This window comes from Prionailurus viverrinus, chromosome B1 (assembly GCF_022837055.1).
Source record: "Prionailurus viverrinus isolate Anna chromosome B1, UM_Priviv_1.0, whole genome shotgun sequence".
Classification (NCBI taxonomy): domain Eukaryota; kingdom Metazoa; phylum Chordata; class Mammalia; order Carnivora; family Felidae; genus Prionailurus; species Prionailurus viverrinus.
The window spans coordinates 16924743-16944733 of record NC_062564.1 but is presented as its reverse complement, the minus strand read 5'-3'; the positions used below and the strand labels follow the sequence as shown (position 1 = coordinate 16944733).

Here is a 19991-nt window from a genome sequence, read left to right as displayed (position 1 = left end):
AGAACAGCCAAAAGCTCTAACGTCCCCCCTACACTTGGTTTTATCTGTCACTAATAATCAAGTTATTTTTTTATTTTTAAAATTCTTTGAGTTGTCAATGAGAATGTTAGTAATATTTGAAAGCTCAAGTGAAAAAAAACAAGTACACACTTAAAATTTCACAATGTTCACCTACCTTTTACACAATGGATCTTTTAATAGATGCTGTGTTATAACGAAAATCGTTTTTCTGCTCCTTTTGATGCTATTAACAATTGATTCAAGTTCAAGGACACCTGCCTCAAAGTCCCTTTCTTCGAGACAAAATCTGAGAGTTTGATCTTTTTCTTCCATCGGAGAGAAGTTCTCCCAGACCCAATCCCTATCTTTATAGGCATGAATTATATATGCTGCATATTCAAACTGCTCTGGCTGTCTGTCTATTTCTTTGAAACCAAGAACGCGATGCACTGAAACATTCCAATAAAAAGATATCCTCCAGCCTTCGAAATGGATGAGCAATACGGTAAAGATGAAAATCAAAAGGATACTGGTATTTATTATGAAAAAGAGTTCAAAGGGGGCACTGTCTTTGCAGGCTGATATATCAAAAAGCATCACCGGGAAACCATGATATTGAGGTGGAGTATTACAGAGGTAATGGCTTGACAGGTCAGAGATGTTGGTATGGGTACTATTAATCCAATTAACAAACCAGGCAATACTTTCACAGGTACAATCAAATGGGTTAAAGCTCATATCTAAATTACTCAGGTTCCTGAAGGCTGGCCCAAAAACATCCTTCTCAACTGACGTTATGAGATTCTTCTGAAGGTTCAGTGACTTTAGAGATGCCTGATCATCAAAGACAGATAGCGGAAATATGTTCAAATTATTCAATCCTAAATCAATGCTCTTTAATTCAGATAAGCCCTTGAATACCTCTGCTGGGATCTCATCAAAGCCATTGGACTCTAAGTTAAGAATGTGGAGGTGAGGAAGACCCTTTAGAAAATAAACAGGACCACTAGGGTTTGCACGTTTCCATAGCCGTGCTAAGTTGTTGTGCTGCAATTCCAGAATTTCTAGTTTCTCAAGACCCTCCAACAGTTTATCATTTATGTTGGCTATATTGTTGTTGCTTAGATCCAGAATGACCAAGTTGCGAAGAGAATGAAAAGGTGAAGGAGAACTGTCCACATTTCTCAGGGCCACTCTGCGGAGCATCAGGCGTTGGAGGCTTGGAACCAGGGCAAAAGACCCGGGAGTCAGTTGTAGGTATTTGTTGTAGGAAAGGTAGATTTCAATGATATTTCCTAGACCTCTCCATTCTTGGCCTGTGAGCTCTTGCCCAATTTCATTAAGGCCAAGGTCGAGTACCTGAAGGTGGCCCAGACAAGAAAAAGCGCCACTCTCTATTTTTGAGATTTTGTTTTTGGTTAGGTTGAGCGTGACCAGAGGAGACTGAGCAAGTGACAAAAATGTTTCATTTGTTAAAGTTCGCAAGCTTGTGAAGGAGTCGGATAGACTCAAGTGTTTCAGCTTTATCAGTCCCGTGAACATATTGCTTTTTATACCCGGGAAGTTGTTGTCTCCCATGTTAAGATACTCCAAACATTTTAGCCACTGAAAGGAAAAATCATCGATCTTGGGACGCGAGGTAAGAGCAGTGCTTTGTTTGGTGAAAGATCGTCTCAAATCCAAGTATCTCACACTGAGAAGCCCATACAAGGAGTGAGAAAATAAGTGTTCTATATTATTATACCCCAGGAAGAAATATTCTAGACGTGGAAGCCAAACGAAGGAACCATTATCAATCACATTTAAGTTGTTGTGGGAAAGATCGAGCACGGTGAGATTTGTGTGCTGGAGCCCAACGAAAGTCATGGTGCTCGTTCTGTACAGCTGGGTGTTGCTCAGCGATAGATTCTGAATGCTTGTGTTCGACAGTTCTAAACAAAGCTGCTCTGTGAGGTTGGGGTTCAGTTGAGCATTGTTCAGAGAGAGGCCAAATAGTTTTCCAATCGCATGAAAACACCCTGGAGAGAACTAAAGGTGGGGGGAGAAAAAAGAGGTTAATAACCAAAACACGGTGGGGTCCGCATGACTCTAGAGAAGCTTAAACACAATTCTTTACTCCACCCCCTTCCCCCTTCCCCATCTTCTCTGGGTTTACTCTCCAACCCTCTACTGCACAGTTCCTTACTCTGTGCCTGCGACACCCACCTCCTGGGGCAGTCCCCCACCTTTCCTGGCCGCTGCTTACCTTCTGCCCAGCATTCAATGGCCTCCTTTTCAGGGGGCCCTCCCTGCCCTCCCAGTCTAGGTGAGGTCCCTAGTATTTTTACTTGATCACACTGAGTATGATCGTAATTAATAAACTCTTTGTAAGGTCACCACTGGGGCAGATGCTGTTTCTGTCTCGCTGACCACTGTTCTCAGTGAACACGTGGGGAATGAACGGGTGGATTTTATTATGCAACTGTGACGCGCACTTTCCCTTCTGTAGCTCTGAGTTCCAGCCTTCCTCTTGGTCTGTCCAGCCCGGGTTTTCTCCTGATGTTATTGCATGACAGTGCCTCCAGCTCCCTTCTGCTCTGCCCCCACTCCCTCACCAGAAGCCTTGTCTGCTGTGGATTCTGCCCCAGAACAAGAGGACAGGAGGCAAGGAGAGAAGGAATCCCGAGAGGGTCGGAGCCAGTCCTGGGTGGTTAAACACCAGGAGAGCAAAGAGGCTCTGATTCCTACTGTGTCATTTGTGAGCTGTTAGGGCTAATGGACGATAAGGCAAATTTGGTTGTAAGTAAAGTGAATTGGACTACAGAGCAGGAAATTGTTCCGTTCATTAGGGTGAACTTCCATGATAACATGTTGCAGTAATCAAAATTGAGTTTTTGAATAATTCTCAATGACACGGAGAATGCTCACGACGTGAGATGACTTTTTAATGGGAGGATACACTGTTGCCTATGGGAGGCAATACAGCACAGCTGTTAAGAGCATGGGCTCCGATCTAACACTGCCAGAGACCCAGTTCTGTCACCAAACTGTCGCATGTGAGACCTTGGACAAGTTCCTTAGCCCTGCTTCATCTCAATTTACCCTTGGGTAAAATGATGATACGAATCAATTGGTGACGGGACGCCTGCATGGCTCAGTCGGTCAAGTGTCCGACTCCTGATTTCGGCTCAGGTCATCATCTCGTGATTCGTGAGATTGAGCCCCACATCCAGCTCTTAGCTGATAGTGTGGAGCTTACTTGGGATTCTTTCTCTCTCTCCCCTGCTCTCTCTCTCTCGAATAAATAAATAAACTTTCAAAAAAGAATAAGTTGGTTACAGGACTATATAAATATATGTATTTAATAAATATATATTTATATGTAAATAAATATATAGATATTATAAATAAGTTATAAAAATAATAAATTTAAATTTATGAATATATACAATAAATTATAAATATATATGCATATATATAAACTTATCATAGTGTCCAACATACGGTGTCTTTTGAATTTGTGCTCTGAATTTCAGTGGCTGTTGCTTTTTCTTATTATCACTTGGAGAAAAGCTAGAGATAAAAATACCCAACATTGGTTGTCTCTGGACTATGGGTTTTTGGATGATTTTTATCTCCTCCGTCATTACTTGCATATTTGGTAAGATTTCTACAATAAATGTTCTAAACAAAAAAAAATGCTATTCAATAATTAGCATGAATATTACATAAAATGTTTGCTTGTTTATATTTTATCATCTCAGGACAAATATACAGTCTATTTTTATGTCTGTAAGTTGATACAGCTTTTAAAAATCTGACTTAGTTTACGATTTCCAATATTCTTATTCTCAGCCTGTATAGGAATAAAATACAAACATACTTGTATATGAAAGTAGGTACTGAAATGAATATCATGCATCTAAAGAGAAGGTTAATTAGGTATATTCCATTATAAGAAGTATATTCCATTATCAGAAGATTTTCATAATAATCTAATGCTAGTTACCATTTATGGAGCACTTACGTGAGATACGGTGCTAAATTCTTTACCATACAGCCTATGAAGTAGTGTTATTATTATACTAACTTTACACCTGGGGAACTGGAGCGCAAAGAACTTGAATAATTTGCCTGATTACACAAGTATTAGGAGAGAAAGCCCAGACGGGGAGCCAGCTTGCCCAACTCTACAGCCTGTGCCCTTAACTATCATGCTGTTTTAATTCTTCCAGCGATTTTGTGCGATAGATAGTATTCCCACTTTACAAGTGAGGAAGCTAAGACCCAGAAAGGTTATGTAGGCTCCCCAAGGTTCCTAAAACTGGAACACGGATTTTAACCCACTTCTGTTAGACAGCGGAGCTCCAGCCCCCAATTGCTACCAGTGTTTCTTTTTGCGAGGAGGACATCAATGGCCCCAAGCGGTAAGTGTGAAGGACTTCTGGAAGGCATGGCAAACATTATTACCCCTTTCTCTAGGGATCTTTAGATTCTTACCCCTGTGACACAGTTAGGGATTGCCCACACTTAAAGGTACAACACGAAATCATTTTACCCGACTTCTTACCTCTTTAATTGGATTTGATGACAATTCTAATTTCTTCAAAGAAGAATTGCCAAGGAAATCCAGTTCTTCATGTCTCAGGATGTTAATTTTATTATTTGATAACAGGAGCTCTTGGAGATTTTCCAGTTGGAGCTGACTTCCTAATTTGGTAGATGACAAACCATTATGAGATAGATCTAATTTGATTAAATTCTGAGAGAGAAAAAAGATGCATACAAGTTAGAGTCTTGCCACCAAAAATAGTTCCTTTAAATGTACCTGCATCTTAGAAATAACAGCAAAAATGTCACCTCTCTATTATTCTATAGACAATTGACAGTAGAGGTAATGAAAAATTTTCGTGGTGATCAAAAATAACATTGTTATAAGGGTTTGTTTCTCACTTCAAGAATTATTTAAAAAAATTTTTTAATGTTTATTTATTTTTGAGAGACAGAGACAGAATATGAGCAGGGGAGGGGCAGATATAGAGAAGGAGACATAGAATCCGAAGCAGGCTCCAGGCTCCGAGCTGTCAGCACAGAACCCGACCCGGGGCCCAAACCCACGAACCATGAGATCGTGACGTGAGCCAAAGTCGGATGCCCAACCGACTGACCCACTCAGGCGCCCAAGAATCATTTTTTAAAAAGAATGATTTTATTTCTCTTACCAAAATAAAGGGATTTAAGCATATTTATTCATGATATAAGGAAGATTCATAATAAACATTTATTTATTATTTATAATAAGCATTTCCTTATGATGTAAGGAATATTCATGTGGCTTACTAAACATATAATGTCATGCATCAGCCTTGAAATGAAACAAAAATATGCTAAGTGAAATAAGTCATACAGAGAAAGACAGATACCGTATGTTTTCACTCTTATGTGGATCCTGAGAAACTTACCAGAAGGCCATGGGGGAGGGAATAAAAAAAAAGGTTAGAGAGGGAGGGAGCCAAAACATGAGAGACTCTTAAAAACCGAGAACAAACTGAGGGTTGACGGGTCGTGGGAGGGAGGGGAGGGTGGGTGATGGGCATTGAGGAGGGCACCTGTTGGGATGAGCACTGGGTGTTGTATGGAAACCAATTTGACAATAAATTTCATATTTAAAAAATAATAAAAAAAATAAATAAGTAAATAAACATTAAAATAAAAAAGAAATGAAACAAAAAAAATGAAGAAATATTTTCTTTAAAAGTCCATGAAATCCTAAAAAAGATTTTTACTTTGAGAAAGATAGATAGGTATGTTCATTTTGCATCATGGCGAGTATAGAATATTCATTTTTGTTTTGTTAGCGCTGTGGGACATTTTAACCACCCTGTGATATTTTTAACAGGTAAATTTCCACTCAGGTAAAAGGTAAGGAAAAGCTGATATATATTAGGGTAAAATCTTAGATGATGTGTATTCAAGAGAGTAAGACTTTTATTTATGTTTTCAACATGAAAGAACATTTTGCCAAAGATAATTCTAACCAGATTTTGAGGCCTTTGTGTCCAAAGCCATTTCGTCCACTGCAGGATCTAAAGAGGCATAAGAGAATTTCAGATCACTAGCAAGCAAGTCACTTTACAAATGTCTCTAAGCTTACTTGTTTGTACATTACTCTTGGCATATGAGGTCAAGGAATGCCAAATTTTGTATAGGTCCATGTGATGAAGAAAACAGAGTTTAAAAAAATGGCTTTGGTTCAAGAAAAGTACCTACTAAGTGTCTCAGATTCAGAGACACTCACATACATTTTCACAGATTTAATATTCAAGGCAAGTATTCAGGGGAAAAAAAAGGATGGCCATCAGTAAAGCAATAATATGAAGAGATTTCTAAATCAAGAGTAGGTAATTTTTAGTTGGACAATTTGCTTTATCATGTGTCAATTTGTTAACTTTATTTAAGTCTGAATTTGGACGTGTGTTGTTGTTGTTGTTGTTGTTGTTGTTTTCAACACTTCAGGTACTATCAGCAGCATTGAGAGTTTATTTGCTGTGTTCCTAATGAGATATTCTTATTCTTCTCGGGTTATGACAGACCAGATTCTTCTCTGATCTCTACCTCTTGTATCTGAGTTGTATTTTTAATGGGAGGGAGCAAGAGAGGCAGAGTTCTTTAAACTTAAGACTGAAAGTGAAGTAAGATGCTATTTTCTCTTTTGAAAAGACTTCCAATCTTAAATGGCCATATTTGTACATAAAGCTTCCCCTCTTCCCATTTGGGTAGATCAGATTTTTCATTCTTGACCTTGATACTGAGATACGAAATCTCAAGATTCATGAGTGACTTGAAAACTTAACACGAGGCAACATATTTTTAATTTCTTATATGGAGGTGAACATTTCCATCCTACCTTCAGGTTTTGGAAGGGATCGTTTTCAATTTTCTGGATTGAATTGGACCTTAGATGGAGTTCCATCAAATTCACGCAGAAGATAAAAGTTCGCTCTGAAAGGTGAGAGAGTTCATTGTGTTCGAGGTTCAAAATTTCCAACAAGGGGAGTTTTTGGCACAATTCTGGCTCCAGTTTTGAGATGGAGTTAAATCCTCCATCCAAGGTAGTAAGTTGGCTATATCTTGTAAAGTTGTCAGGTGGTAATCTTCTGAGCTGGTTATGGGTGAGATTCAACACCGTTATGTTTGCTGGGAGGTCATCGGGCACTTGTGTCAACTTCAGATGACTGCAGTCAGCTGCTTCATGCCTAACAACACATTTGTTGGTAGAGGATGTACACAGTATCCAAAAGGGCAAAAGCCCCAAAAAGGAATAGATATAAGGCGAACTCTGGCTCATGATTCCCTCCTCTAAAAGAAACATAACAAAGTAGCAGACAACATTAATGACACAGGTTTTCATAGGCATTGGTATATTCCTTGTAAGATAGATAACCAAATGTGACTATGCGTGATCTTTTTATTCACAACTGGTATGATACACAAGTGTGTATTATACAAGTTGTACCTCCAATAGAAATAATTCAAGTAGCACAGAAAAGTAAAAAGTGGAACACACAAACTCGCTCCTCACTCTCCACCTCCGCCCCATCTTCAATGTTTCAAGGTAACCTCCTGACAGTTTCTATTTCTAATGTTCACGGTCACCTCCACAAACTCAAATAACACATTTGCGCTTGTGCTTCTGTTTCGTCAATACAGTGAGTAGTTTCTTCCCACCGTAAAGATACGGAACTTACACTATTCGATCAGTCTCCTCACAATTCTTCTTCAGTCACTTTTAATTTATTTAATCTATTGTTCTATTTATAAGTTTTATGACTATAGCTAAAACTCTGTCTTATTGATCAGACAACTTGAGACGTCCTCTCTTGATCCTCGGGATGTGATAGAGGAAATGTGCACCCCTGAATGTTCTACCCATTTCTTCCATATTTACGTTTCCTAAAACTGCCAACTACAGCCCTGGCTTGACACTGTAAAGATATAAAATTTAGCATTTTTATCCTAAAACTATGGCGAGTCCAACATACTTGGTCCACATAAATTCAGAAAATCTAAAGCCAATAAATATCATTTGCAATTTTATGATTATAGAAATAAGCATTCACTGCAGAATCAAGACAACGTAGAGAAACATAGTGATAAGGAGAAAAAAAACCTGGAATTACACTGCTGAGTTGTGTTCCTGTTTTCGGCTTGGTAGCCTCCGGCAAGTTAGCTCCTTTTTTTAGGACTTCATTCCCTCATCTTGTAAGTCTGGATAATTGAAGTCGCTCTTCCATAGCTTGTTACAACGATGAAATGAGATAAGCCTTACAGTAGGTGGCACACACCAGCGTTTGTTATTACTATTATTATTAATCAGTAAAATAATCCACGATTTATAAGCAGATAATTGCAACTATTCTCTACTTTGTAAACGTTTTACTTCATAAGGAAAATCTATACAAGACAGAAGCCAATTATATCATGAGACGATCACAGCTAACTATTAACCAGAAGAGGGGGCCAAGCGTGCAAAATCATTGAAATTCAAGGAAATTCATGGTGGCTAGAAGGATGTGAGAAGCTCCTTATTAACCCAGCCTTGGGTTAGATGGAGAGCCACAGTGCAGACTCTAGGGCTGTTCTCACAGGCTGGGAATCAACTAGTATCTTCCCTGAACAACTACAACTGATCTTCATTTGAGGAGGCTCAATTCCTCTAAACCTGTTCTGGTTTTCAATTTCATTTTATTTCTTTATTTTTAAATGTTTATTTATTTATTTGAAGGCAGAGAGAGAGAGAGAGAGAGAGAGAGAGAGAGAGAGAGAGAGAATGCATGCAGGTGCAGGAAGGGCAGACAGAGAGGGAGAGAGAGAAAATCCCAAGCAGGTTCTGCACTGTCAGCATGGAACCTGATGCGGGGCTCAATTTCACAAACTGTGAGATCGTGAACCGAGCCAAAATCAAGAGTTGGACACTTAACCAACTGAACCACCCAGGGGCCCCTTCAATTTCATGTTCAGAGCAGAAAGAAAGTCCCGGGTTATGAGGCATCCATGGATCACTTTACCCTACTAGTTGGTCTAAAGAATCAAAGTTAACAAATTTAAGCATTTGCTAACATACCATTCACAAAACAGAAAGGCCTTTAAAAGTTTTAATGGGGTTTTAGGGGAGAAGATGGTGGAGTGGTAGGAGGCCCCTATGCTTGCCGCATTCCTTGAACATGCCTGGATAAACATCAAATCTTTCTCAACACCCAAGAAAGCAATATAAGGGTGAGAGAATAAATTGCACAACTAGAGAGAGGGACAAGAGGCGACATCGCGGTAGGTAGGAAGGTGATATGTGCTTTGGGGAAGAAAAGGATCATAGGTGCTGTGGAAGGGAGGGAGCCCTGATCACAGACAGAGAGGAGAGAGAGAGAGAGAGTGAGAGCGCACAGGGGGGATCACACAAGAAAAACACTTTCCCAAAACCATTGACAGAAAATGAGTGGGGCTGATTGCTGTGAGTTTTTACAACCAGCAGAGCTCAAAGACTGGACTTTTAGAAGTCAGTGCCATGGCAGGTGTGGAGCCCAGTGGGTGCAATGATGCTCTGTGGTAGGCAGAGAGCTAGGAGTGGACAGCACTATCTGAGGATTCCTTGGGACACACTGGGAGAGATATTTACCCCTTCTTGGGGTGCATTTGGGAGAGGCGGCATTGCCTCTTAGGGGACAAAAGAGCCAGTGGGCACCATTGTGCTGCCCTGTTCCTTAGCAAAGAAACAGAGACAGTTCACCTAAGGGCAGCTGACCTGGATGCCAGCTTTTTGCAGCACTTTACTCTTAAACTCTAAGCTCCTGGGTGTTGGTACAGCTGCCCTTCTGGGACAAACCAGCACCAGCCCCACTGTGAAAGTGGAACTCTCCCCCAGAGCACCAGCATGAGTCTACATTACACTGGGTCCCTGAAGTTTGGAGTTTTGAAACTCAGCCGGCCTGCCTGAGGTAAAACCCACTGGCTGGGTGGGCACACAGGCCAGACACAGACAGAGTGAAGGCAGGGACGTGAGGTATGCTTGGTACACACAAAGGGAGATTGTCAGCTCTTCTGTGAGGGCTTCATGGACAGCAGCAGACACAAACTCCCCTTCTCAGGGACAAGGGGGAGGGTTGGCACCAATTTTTCCCCTGCCCATCAGCACACATTGACTTCAGGGAGCAGAATAGTGCTGACAGTGGAGGCCTGAGCCACTTACACCAAGTCCCAACCCCTGTGTTCTTCAGGTACATCTTTACCTGGGCAAATGTGACTAAGAACCAGAGCAGCAGGCCCCTACCCCAGAAGGCCAGCACAAACCCTCGCATGTACCAAGTCTACTGACCATAGAGTGCAGCAAAGCTTCAGCTCCAGTGGAAATAGGATCAGACCTCTTTTAACAGGCAGACAAGAGCACACCTAGCTAAAACAAGCCACACTCTGGCTAAGGTCCACACACTTCCCACTGCAGGCAAGGAGAAACTCTGCAGAGGGCTGACCTGAGGGTAAGAGCAGTCAAAACAGAGCATCAGAGTGCACACAGCAAACCCCAGAAACACTTCCTGAAGTTCTAGGTCTCGAGCACTATATGACCTCTTCTTAATAAAGCCATTACTCTCAGGAACATGAAACATATCCAGCTTTCCTAACACAGAAGAAGACAGAGACCTAGAAACAAAATGCCAAGATGGAGGAATTCATCCCAAAAGAAAGAACAAGAAAAGGTCACAGCCAGGGATCTAATTAAAAGAGATACAAGCAATATGCCGGATCCAGAATTTAAAACAACGATAAAAAGGATACTAGCTGGCCTTGAGAAAAGCATAACAGACACCAGGAAGTCTCTTACTGCAGAGATAAAGAATCTAAAAAACTGGTCAGGCCAAAATAAAAACTGCTCTAATCAAGAGGTGAAACTGACTAGATGTAATGACCACAATCATGGAAGAAGCAGAGGAATGAATAGTGATATAGAAGACAAAATTATGGAAAATAATAAAGCTGAAAAGAAGAGGGAAATAAAAATATTGGATCACAAATGTAAACTTAGGGAACTCAGCAACTCCATAAAACATAATAACATTCATATCATAGGAGTCCCAGGAGAAGAGAGGGAAAAGGGGATAGAAAGTTTATTTGAGCAAATTATAGATGAAAACGTCCTTAATCTGTGGATGGAAACAGACATCCAAACCCAGGAGACAAAGAAAACTCCCATCAAAATCAACAAAACCAGGCCAACACAAGGACAGATCATAGTAAAATTTGCAAAATACATAGATAAGGAAAAAAATACTAAAAGCAGCCTGGGAAAAGATGTCCCTAACTTACAAGGGAAGACAAATAAGGCTAGCAGCAGACTTATCCACGGAAACCTGGCAGGCCAGAAGGGAGTGGCAGGATATATTCAATGTGCTGACTGGGACAACATGCAGCCATGAAACTTTATCCAGCAATGCTGTCATTCAGAATGGGAGGGGAGATAAAGAGCTTCACAGACAAACACAAACTAAAGAAGTTCATGACCACGAAACTAACCTTGCAAGAAATATTACTGGGGACTCTTTGAGTGGGAAAAGAACACCAAAAGCAACAAAGGCTAGAAATGAACAAAGAAAATCTCCAGAAACAATGACTTAACAGGTAATACAATGGCACTAAATTCATATCTATCAATAATCACTCTGAATGTAAATGGACTAAATGCTCCAATCAAAATACATAGGGTATCAGAATGGATTAAAAAAACAAAAACAAAAACAAGACCCATCTACATGCTACCTACAAGGGACTCATTTTAGACCTAAAGACACAGGATGAAAGTAAGGGGATGGAAAACCATCTATCATGCTAATGAATGTCAAAAGAAAGCTGAAGTAGCCATACTCGTATCAGACAAACTAGATTTTTAAATAAAAGACTGTAACAAGAGAGGAAGAAAGGCACTATATCATAATAAAGGGGACTATCCAAAAAACAGATAATCCAGTGAAGAAATGGGTAGAAGACATGAATAGATACTTTTCTAAAGAAGACATCCAGATGGCCAATAGGCACATGAAAAGATGCTCAACGTCACTCCTCATCAGGGAAATACAAATCAAAACCACACTCAGATATCACCTCACGCCAGTCAGAGTGGCCAAAATGAACAAATCAGGAGACTAGAGATGCTGGAGAGGATGTGGAGAAACGGGAATCCTCTTGCACTGTTGGTGGGAATGCATACTCATGCACCCTCTCTGGAAGAAAGTGTGGAGGTTCCTCAAAAAATTAAAAATAGATCTACCCTATGGCCCAGCAATAGCACTGCTAGGAATTTACCCAAGGGATACAGGAGTGCTGATACATAGGGGCACTTGTACCCCAATGTTTATAGCAACACTTTCAACAAGAGCCAAATTATGGAAAGTGCCTAAATGTCCATCAACTGACGAATGGATAAAGAAGATGTGGTTTATATATCCAATGGAATACTACTTGGCAATGAGAAAGAATGAAATCTGGCATTTGCAGCAACATGGATGGAACTGGAGACTATTATGCTAAGTGAAATAAGTCAGGCAGAGAAAGATACCGTATGTTTTCACTCATGTGTGGATCCTGAGAAACTTAACAGAAGACCATGGGGCAGAGAAAATGGGGGGGGAGGGGGGTGGGGAGTTACAGAGAGGGAAGGAGGCAAACCATAAGAGCCTCTTAAATAATGAGAACAAACTGAGGGTTGATGGGGGATGGGGGTGAGGGAAAGTGGGTGATGGGCACTGAGGAGCGCACCTGTTGGGATAAGCAATGGGTGTTGTATGGAAACCAATGTGACAATAAATTATATATATAAAAATAAATAAATAAAAATAGGCATCTCGTCACTGGCCTGAAAAAATAAATAAATAAATAAATAAAGGGATTATCTAACAAGAAGATCTAACGGTTGTAAATATTTATGCTCCCAAATTGGAAGAAACAAAATATTAAATCAATTAATAGCAAACATAAAGAAACCCTTTGATAATAATATAATAATAGTAGGGGACTTTAACACCCCACTTACATTAATAGATCATCTAAAAAAAAAAAAAACAAGAAGGAAACAATGGCTTTGAATGACGCATTGGACCACATGGATTTAACGGATAAATTCAGAGCATTTTATCCTAAAGCAGCAGAATACATCTTCTTTATAAGTGCACATGGGACGTTCTCCAGAATAGATCACATCCTGGGTCACAAATAAGACCTCAACAAATACAAAATGACTGAAGTTATACCATGCATATTTTCTGACCACACACTACAAAACTTGAAGTCAACCACAGGAAAAAATTTGGAAAGACCACAAATACTTGGATGTTAAAGAACATTCTATTAAAGAATGAGTGAGAGGGGCACCTGGGTGGCTCAGTTGGTTAAGTGTCTGACTTCAACTCAGGTCATGATCTCACAGTGTGTGAGTTCAAGCTTCTCATTGGGCTCTTCTGACAGCTCAGAGCCTGGAGCTTGCTTCGGATTCCGTATCTCCCTCTCTCGCTTCCCCTCCCTACTCATGCTCTCTGTCTCAAAAATAAACAAACATTTAAAAAAAATTTAAAAAAAAAGAATGAACAGTTAACCAGGAAACTAAAGAATAAATTTTTAAAAATAACATGGAAACAAATGAAAATGAAAACACAATGGTCCAAAACCTTTGGGATGCAGCAAAAATTGTCCTAACAGGGAAGTCTATGCAATATAGGACTACCACAAGAGGCCAGAAAGCTCTCAAACACACAACCTAACCTTATACATGAATAAGCTAGAAAAAGAACAACAAACAAAGCCTAAAGCCAGTGAAGAAGGGAAATAATAAAGATTAGAGCAGAAATAAATGATACAGAAACTAAAAAACAATACAACAGATCAATGAAAACTGGAGCCTGGTTCTGTGAACAAATTAATAAAACTGATAAACCCATCCCTACCAAACTTATCACAAAGAAAAGAGAAAGCATTCAAATAAGTAAAATCATGAATGGGTGAGGGGAGATCAGAACTAACACCCAAAGAAATACGAACAGTCATAAGAGGATATTATGTAAAGCTGAATGCCAACAAATTAGGCAATCTGGAAGAAAAGGATAAATTCCTAGAAACATATAAACTACCAAAGCTGCAACAGGAAGAAATGGAAAATTTGAAAAGACTGATAACTAGCAAAGAATCTGTATCAGTAGTAAAAAAAATCTCCTAACAAAAGTCCAGGGCCAGATGGCCTCTCAGGGGAATTACACCAAACATTTAAAGAAGAGTTAATACCTATTCTTCTCAAACTGTTCTAAAAAATAGAAATGGAAGGAAAACTTCCAAACTCATTCTACAAGGCCAGCATTACCTTGATTCCAAAACCAGACAAAGACTCCAGTAAAGAGGAGAATTACAGGCCATACCCCTGATGAACATGGATGCGAAAATTCTCAACAAAACACGAGCAAATCGAATCCAACAGTATATTAAAAGAATCATTCACCACAATCAAGTGAGATTTATTCCTGGGCTACAAAAGTGGCTCAATATTTGCAAATCAGTCAATGTTCTACACCACATTAATAAAAGAAACAATGAAAACCATATGGTCATTTCAATCGATACAGAAAAAGCATTAGACAAAGTATAGTGTCCATTCTTGGTAAAAACCTTCAACAAAGTAGGGATAGAGTGATCATACCGCAACATCACACAGTCCATATACGAGAATCCGACAGCCAATATAATCCTCAATGGGGAAAAACAGAACTTTTCCTCTATAGTCAGGAGTAAGACAGGGATATCCACTCTCACCGCTGTTATCGAATATAGTACTGGAAGTCCTAGCCTCAGCAATCAGACAACAAAAAGAAAGAAAAGGCATCCAAATTGGCAAGGAAGAGGCCAAACTTTCACTATTTGCAGACAACATGGTTCTCTATGTAGAAAACCAGAAAGATTCCATCAAAAAAAATTGCTTGAACTGATACACAAATTCAGTTAAGTTGTAGGTTACAAAATCAATGTACAGAAATCTGTTGCATTTCTATACGCCAATAATGAAGCAGCAGAAAGAGAAATGAAGGAATAAATCCCATTTACAATTGCACCCAAAATAACAAGATACCTAGGAATAAACCTAACCAAAGAGGTAAAAGATCTGTATTCTGTGAACTATAAAAAACTGATGAAAGAAATTGAAGGTTACCCAAAGAAATGGTAAACATTCCATGCTCATGGATTAGAAGAACAAATATTGTTAAAATCTCTCTACTACCCAAGGCAAACTATACATTTAATCCCTATCAAAATACCACCCACATTTTTCACAGAGCTGGAATAAAAAATCCTAAAATTTGTATGGAACCACAAAAGATACTGAATAGACAAAACAATCTTGAAAAAGAAAAGCGAAGCTGGAGGCATCACAATTCCAGACTTCAAGCTATATTACAAAGCTGTAGTCATCAAGATAGTATTGGTACTATCACAAAAACAGACACATTGGTCGATGGAACAGAACAGAAAACCCAGAAATGGGCCCACAGCTATATGGCCAATTAATCTTCAACAAAGCGGGAAAGAATATCCAATGGGAAAAAGACAGTTCTCTTCAAGAAACAGTGTTGGGAAAACTGGACAGAAACAGGCAGAGGAATGAAACTGGACCACTTTCGTATATCATACACAAAAATAAATTCAAAATGGATGAAATAGGAAATCAACAAAATCCTAAAGGAGAACACAGGCATCAACGTATCTGACAGTGGTTGTGGCAATCTCCTACTAGACACATCTTCTGAGGCAAGGGAAAGAAAAGCAAGCATGAATTATTGGGACTTCGTCAAGATAAAAATCTTCAAAGTAAAGGAAACCATCAACAAAATGAAAAGGCAACATTCAGAATGGGAGAAGATATTTAGAAATTACATATCTTATAAAGGGTTAGCATCCAGAATCTATAAAGAACTTACCAAACTCAACATCAAAAAAACAAATCATCTAGTTAAGAAATGGGCAGAAAACATGAACAGACACTTTTCCAAAGAAGACATCCAGATGGCTAACAGACATATGGAAAGATGTTCAACATCACTCATCCATAGGGAAATGCAAATCAAAACCAGGATGAGATACCACCTCACACCTGTCAGAATGGCTAAAATTAACAACACAGGGAACAACAGGTGTTGGTGAGGATGTGGAGAAAGGGGAACCCACTTACATTGTTGGTAGGAATGCAAACTGGTGCAGCCACTCTGGAAAACAGTATGCAGGTTCCTCAAAAAGTAAAAAATAGAACTATCTATGACCCAGCAATTGCACTACTAGGTTATTTACCCAAAGAATACAAAAATACTGATTTGAAGGGGCACATACACCTCGATGTCTATAGCAGCATTAGCAACAAAACCGAAGTATGGAAAGTGTCCATCAACTGATGAATGGATAAAGAAGTGATATATTTTTGTGTGTATGTGTGTATATATACACACATACACACACACACATACATACAGATACATACACACACAATGGAATATTACTCAGCCATCAAAAAGAACAAAATCTTGCAATTTGCAATGACATGGATGGAGCTAAATTGTATCATGCTAAGTGAAATAAGTCAGTCAGAGAAAGACAAATACCATATGACTTCACTCATATATGGAATTTAAGAAATAAAAAGATGAACATAGGGGAAAGAAAAAAAAGAGAGAGGGGAGCAAACCATAAGAGTGACTCTTAACTGTAGAGAATAAACTGAGGGTTGCTGGAGGGGAGGTGGGCAGGGAGGTGGGCTAAATCAGTGGGTATTAAGGACAGCACTTGTGATGAGCACTGGGTGTGATATGTAAGGGAGGAATCACTAAATTCTACTACTGAAACTAATATTATACTATCTATTAACTAACCAGAATTTAAATAAAAACTTGAAACAAAAAAAAATAACTTAAAAGTTTTAATAAAAATATTTTATATGCTGTATCAAAATTACTTAGGCAACACTGCATAAAATATTTTGATTTTTTATCTAAAACTTTTGTAAGTCTTATAAATGACATGTAATCATGTTTGATATTTTAAATGGGTGATTTGAGAATACTTTAGTAACAATCACAGCGGTAGACATAGAGGTGAAAGGCAGTAAGATTTTCATTTACGGAATCTTTGCCTAAATAGAGTTTTTAAGGAACTAAAATTGCTGATGAATAAAACATGGATGCAGTTGAGCACAATGAGGTGAATGCAGAAGAATCTTTGAGGCAACATGAAATCTTCTACCGTCTACTAAATCAGTTCTTCAGAGTTATGCTTTGTAGAGTTGCTGTTTATTTGGATTGTTACTTTCTTGAAGTTTATAATTTCCACCATTTTATTCTTGTTGAAAGAAGAACTATATATGATTTCATCTCTATAATACTAAGATCATTTAGCTTCTTAATCATACTCTTGGTTAAATGGCCAGTTTGGAGGCATATGTCGAACACCTGCTCTTTGGTTATCACTGTAGAATCATTCCACCATGTTCCTGGGTTAATGCCACTATCTTACGGATTTCAGCATCTTCTTTCTTGAAATATTCTTGTTCTGACTAGAGTCTCTCCTTGAGTGGCTCTTCCCCCTCTTTCCCCAGAATATTTATCAGGGGCTATCATTCAAGTTCTTGAACATCTGTTTTTGTTCTTTTGTCATATGATTTTGACATGTAGGCTATTTGAGGTTCAAAATACTTTTAATGAAGAATCATGAAGGCATTACCCACTGTCCTCTAGTATGCATTGTTCCTAAAAAGAAATCATGCCCATATGGTTTCCTTTCCTTTCTATGAAAGGCACTTTTATCTTACTCCTCTTTTTCTTTTTGGAAGTATCTTTTCTTTCTTCTTGGTAATGGAAAATTTCACAGGCACATTTCATGCTAAATCCTGCCTCTAAAATGTACCTGTACACTCTAAGTCATTTTCAATCTGAAGACTCATGTCTACGTTTTCAGATTTCTTTTTTCTATTCTTACTTGGGATATTTCCACTTCTCCTTTCCCTGTTTTCTCTCCTTTGGAACCACTTTTAGGTAGACATGGGTCCTTGTACGTGATCATCTTTGTATTTAAATTTATATTCCACCTTTTTATCTCTTTAGTCTATACTTCCAGATAGAAGCTCTGCTTTTTGCATCAGGATTTGTATTCTATATACTTTTTTAATTTTATCAATTATATTTTAAATGCATACAGAAGAGTACACAGATCGTGAATGTACAGCTTGTTGAATTTTCACACGTCAGTGCATTCACCACTCCGATCACCCCTCTGCTCAGGAAACACAGCACTATGAGCCCCTCAGAAATCTCCCTCATGCTCCCGCCCAGCCACCACCTCCTCCTTCCCAAAGACAAGTACTTCACGATTTCATACACAAAAAAGATTCAGTTGACTTGCTTTTGTATCACATGTTAGTGGAATTGCGCATCATGTATCATTTTATGTCTTTTTTTTTTTACTCCATAGGAGATCTGCATCTTGTCCTATAGCAGCATTTGCTAACTTCCATTCATAAAGAACATGGCTGTCTCACAGTTAAGTTCTTCCAGCATTTCTAACGAAAAATCCTAAACAAGAGCACAATTCACAGAATTTTAGTGGCCACTCTTGTATTACCATATATCTACCCATCATCAGTTCACTTCAACATCAATACCTCTCCCTCTAAAGAGTATGCATTGCTGCCTTCAACTCAGGATTTGTTAATAGTTTTTCTTCTGGATAAAATTTGCATACGATGAAGTGCACAAATCTTTAGTGCACATTCTCCGATTTCTGACACACGTATACGCCTGTGCAACCCAAACCCTAAAGAGTCTCCCCTCCCTTTCCCAATTGATGGCAATCCTCACCTCCCAGAGTCCATCACAGCTCTGACTGTTTTCTACGGTGATGTTGTATGATTTATAGCCTCCTATCGATGGGATCATAGTCAGTCTTTACTTAAACAAGGCTTCTTTTACTCAGATGGTATTTTTGAAGTTCATCCATGTTGCACGTGGTGGGAGTTTTGTTTTGTAAATTTTTGTTTTCACCGAATGAGATTCCACTGTATGACTATATCATATTTTGTCCATGCCCATATTATTAGGCACATGGATTGTGTGCAGTTTTTCACTATAGTAGAATGAAGTTACCAGGAACATCTCTGGACATGTTTTTATGGACATACATACTTGATTTCCTTGAGGTAATTACCTATGATTGGAATTATTGGGTATTTAAAAGAAACTGTCAGATCTTTTAGCAAAGTTTGTACCATTTTATACTCCCACCAACACCTTTACCAACCATTGGTGCCGTTCTCTTATTTTTCAGTCATTCTGGTGAGTGTGTAGTAATTTCTCATTATGGTTTTAATTTGCATCGCCTGACTGACTGGTATTTAACAATTTTTTAGGTGCTTATTGTCCATTTGTATATCTTCCCTCGTATACTCAAAGATTTCACTCATTTTTTAATTAGGTTGTTTCTTATTTATTACTGCATTATAGGACCTTTTTATACACATAGATATCAACCCACTGTCAGATTTATATTTTGTGAATGTTTTCTCCCATTTTGTGGGTCACCTGCTCATTTTCTTAGTGAATGATATCTTGATAGTTATGATAAAGCCTAATTTATCAGTTTTTTAATGACTGCTTTCTGAGTCCTGTCTGAGAAAATTTGCTTCCTCCCGAGTCATTATTATTATTTTTAAAGATGAATGGTTTTAGGCGTCAGGTAAGGGTCTCTGATCGCTCTTTAATAAACTTTTGTGTCTGATGGGAAGGAAGAGTCTAGGTTCATTTTTTTTTTTCAGTTGCACATCCAGTTTGTCAGGCTTTTTTTTTTTTTTTTTTTTTAAATATTTCCCTTTTCTTGCTTGCTTCGGCACCTTTCTTAAAAACCAAATAAGTGTGGGCGGGTTTAAGCGTGGTCTATATCTGGGCTCTCTACTC

The 19991-nt window shown here is 38.7% G+C and overlaps 1 protein-coding gene across 1 annotated transcript in view; it reads right to left on the bottom strand.

Annotated features, from left to right (window-relative positions):
• Nucleotides 1-19991, bottom strand: part of TLR3 (toll like receptor 3) — a 430042-nt gene that overhangs the window by 1748 nt on the left and 408303 nt on the right. Inside the window, exons 10-12 of the mRNA XM_047855095.1 lie at nt 6887-7338; nt 4550-4741; nt 176-2028 (exon numbers count right to left, since the gene is read on the bottom strand). Coding sequence (XP_047711051.1) covers nt 176-2028; nt 4550-4741; nt 6887-7327 — 2486 coding nt within the window. The 5' untranslated portion in view covers nt 7328-7338. The remainder of the gene's footprint in view (nt 1-175; nt 2029-4549; nt 4742-6886; nt 7339-19991) is intronic.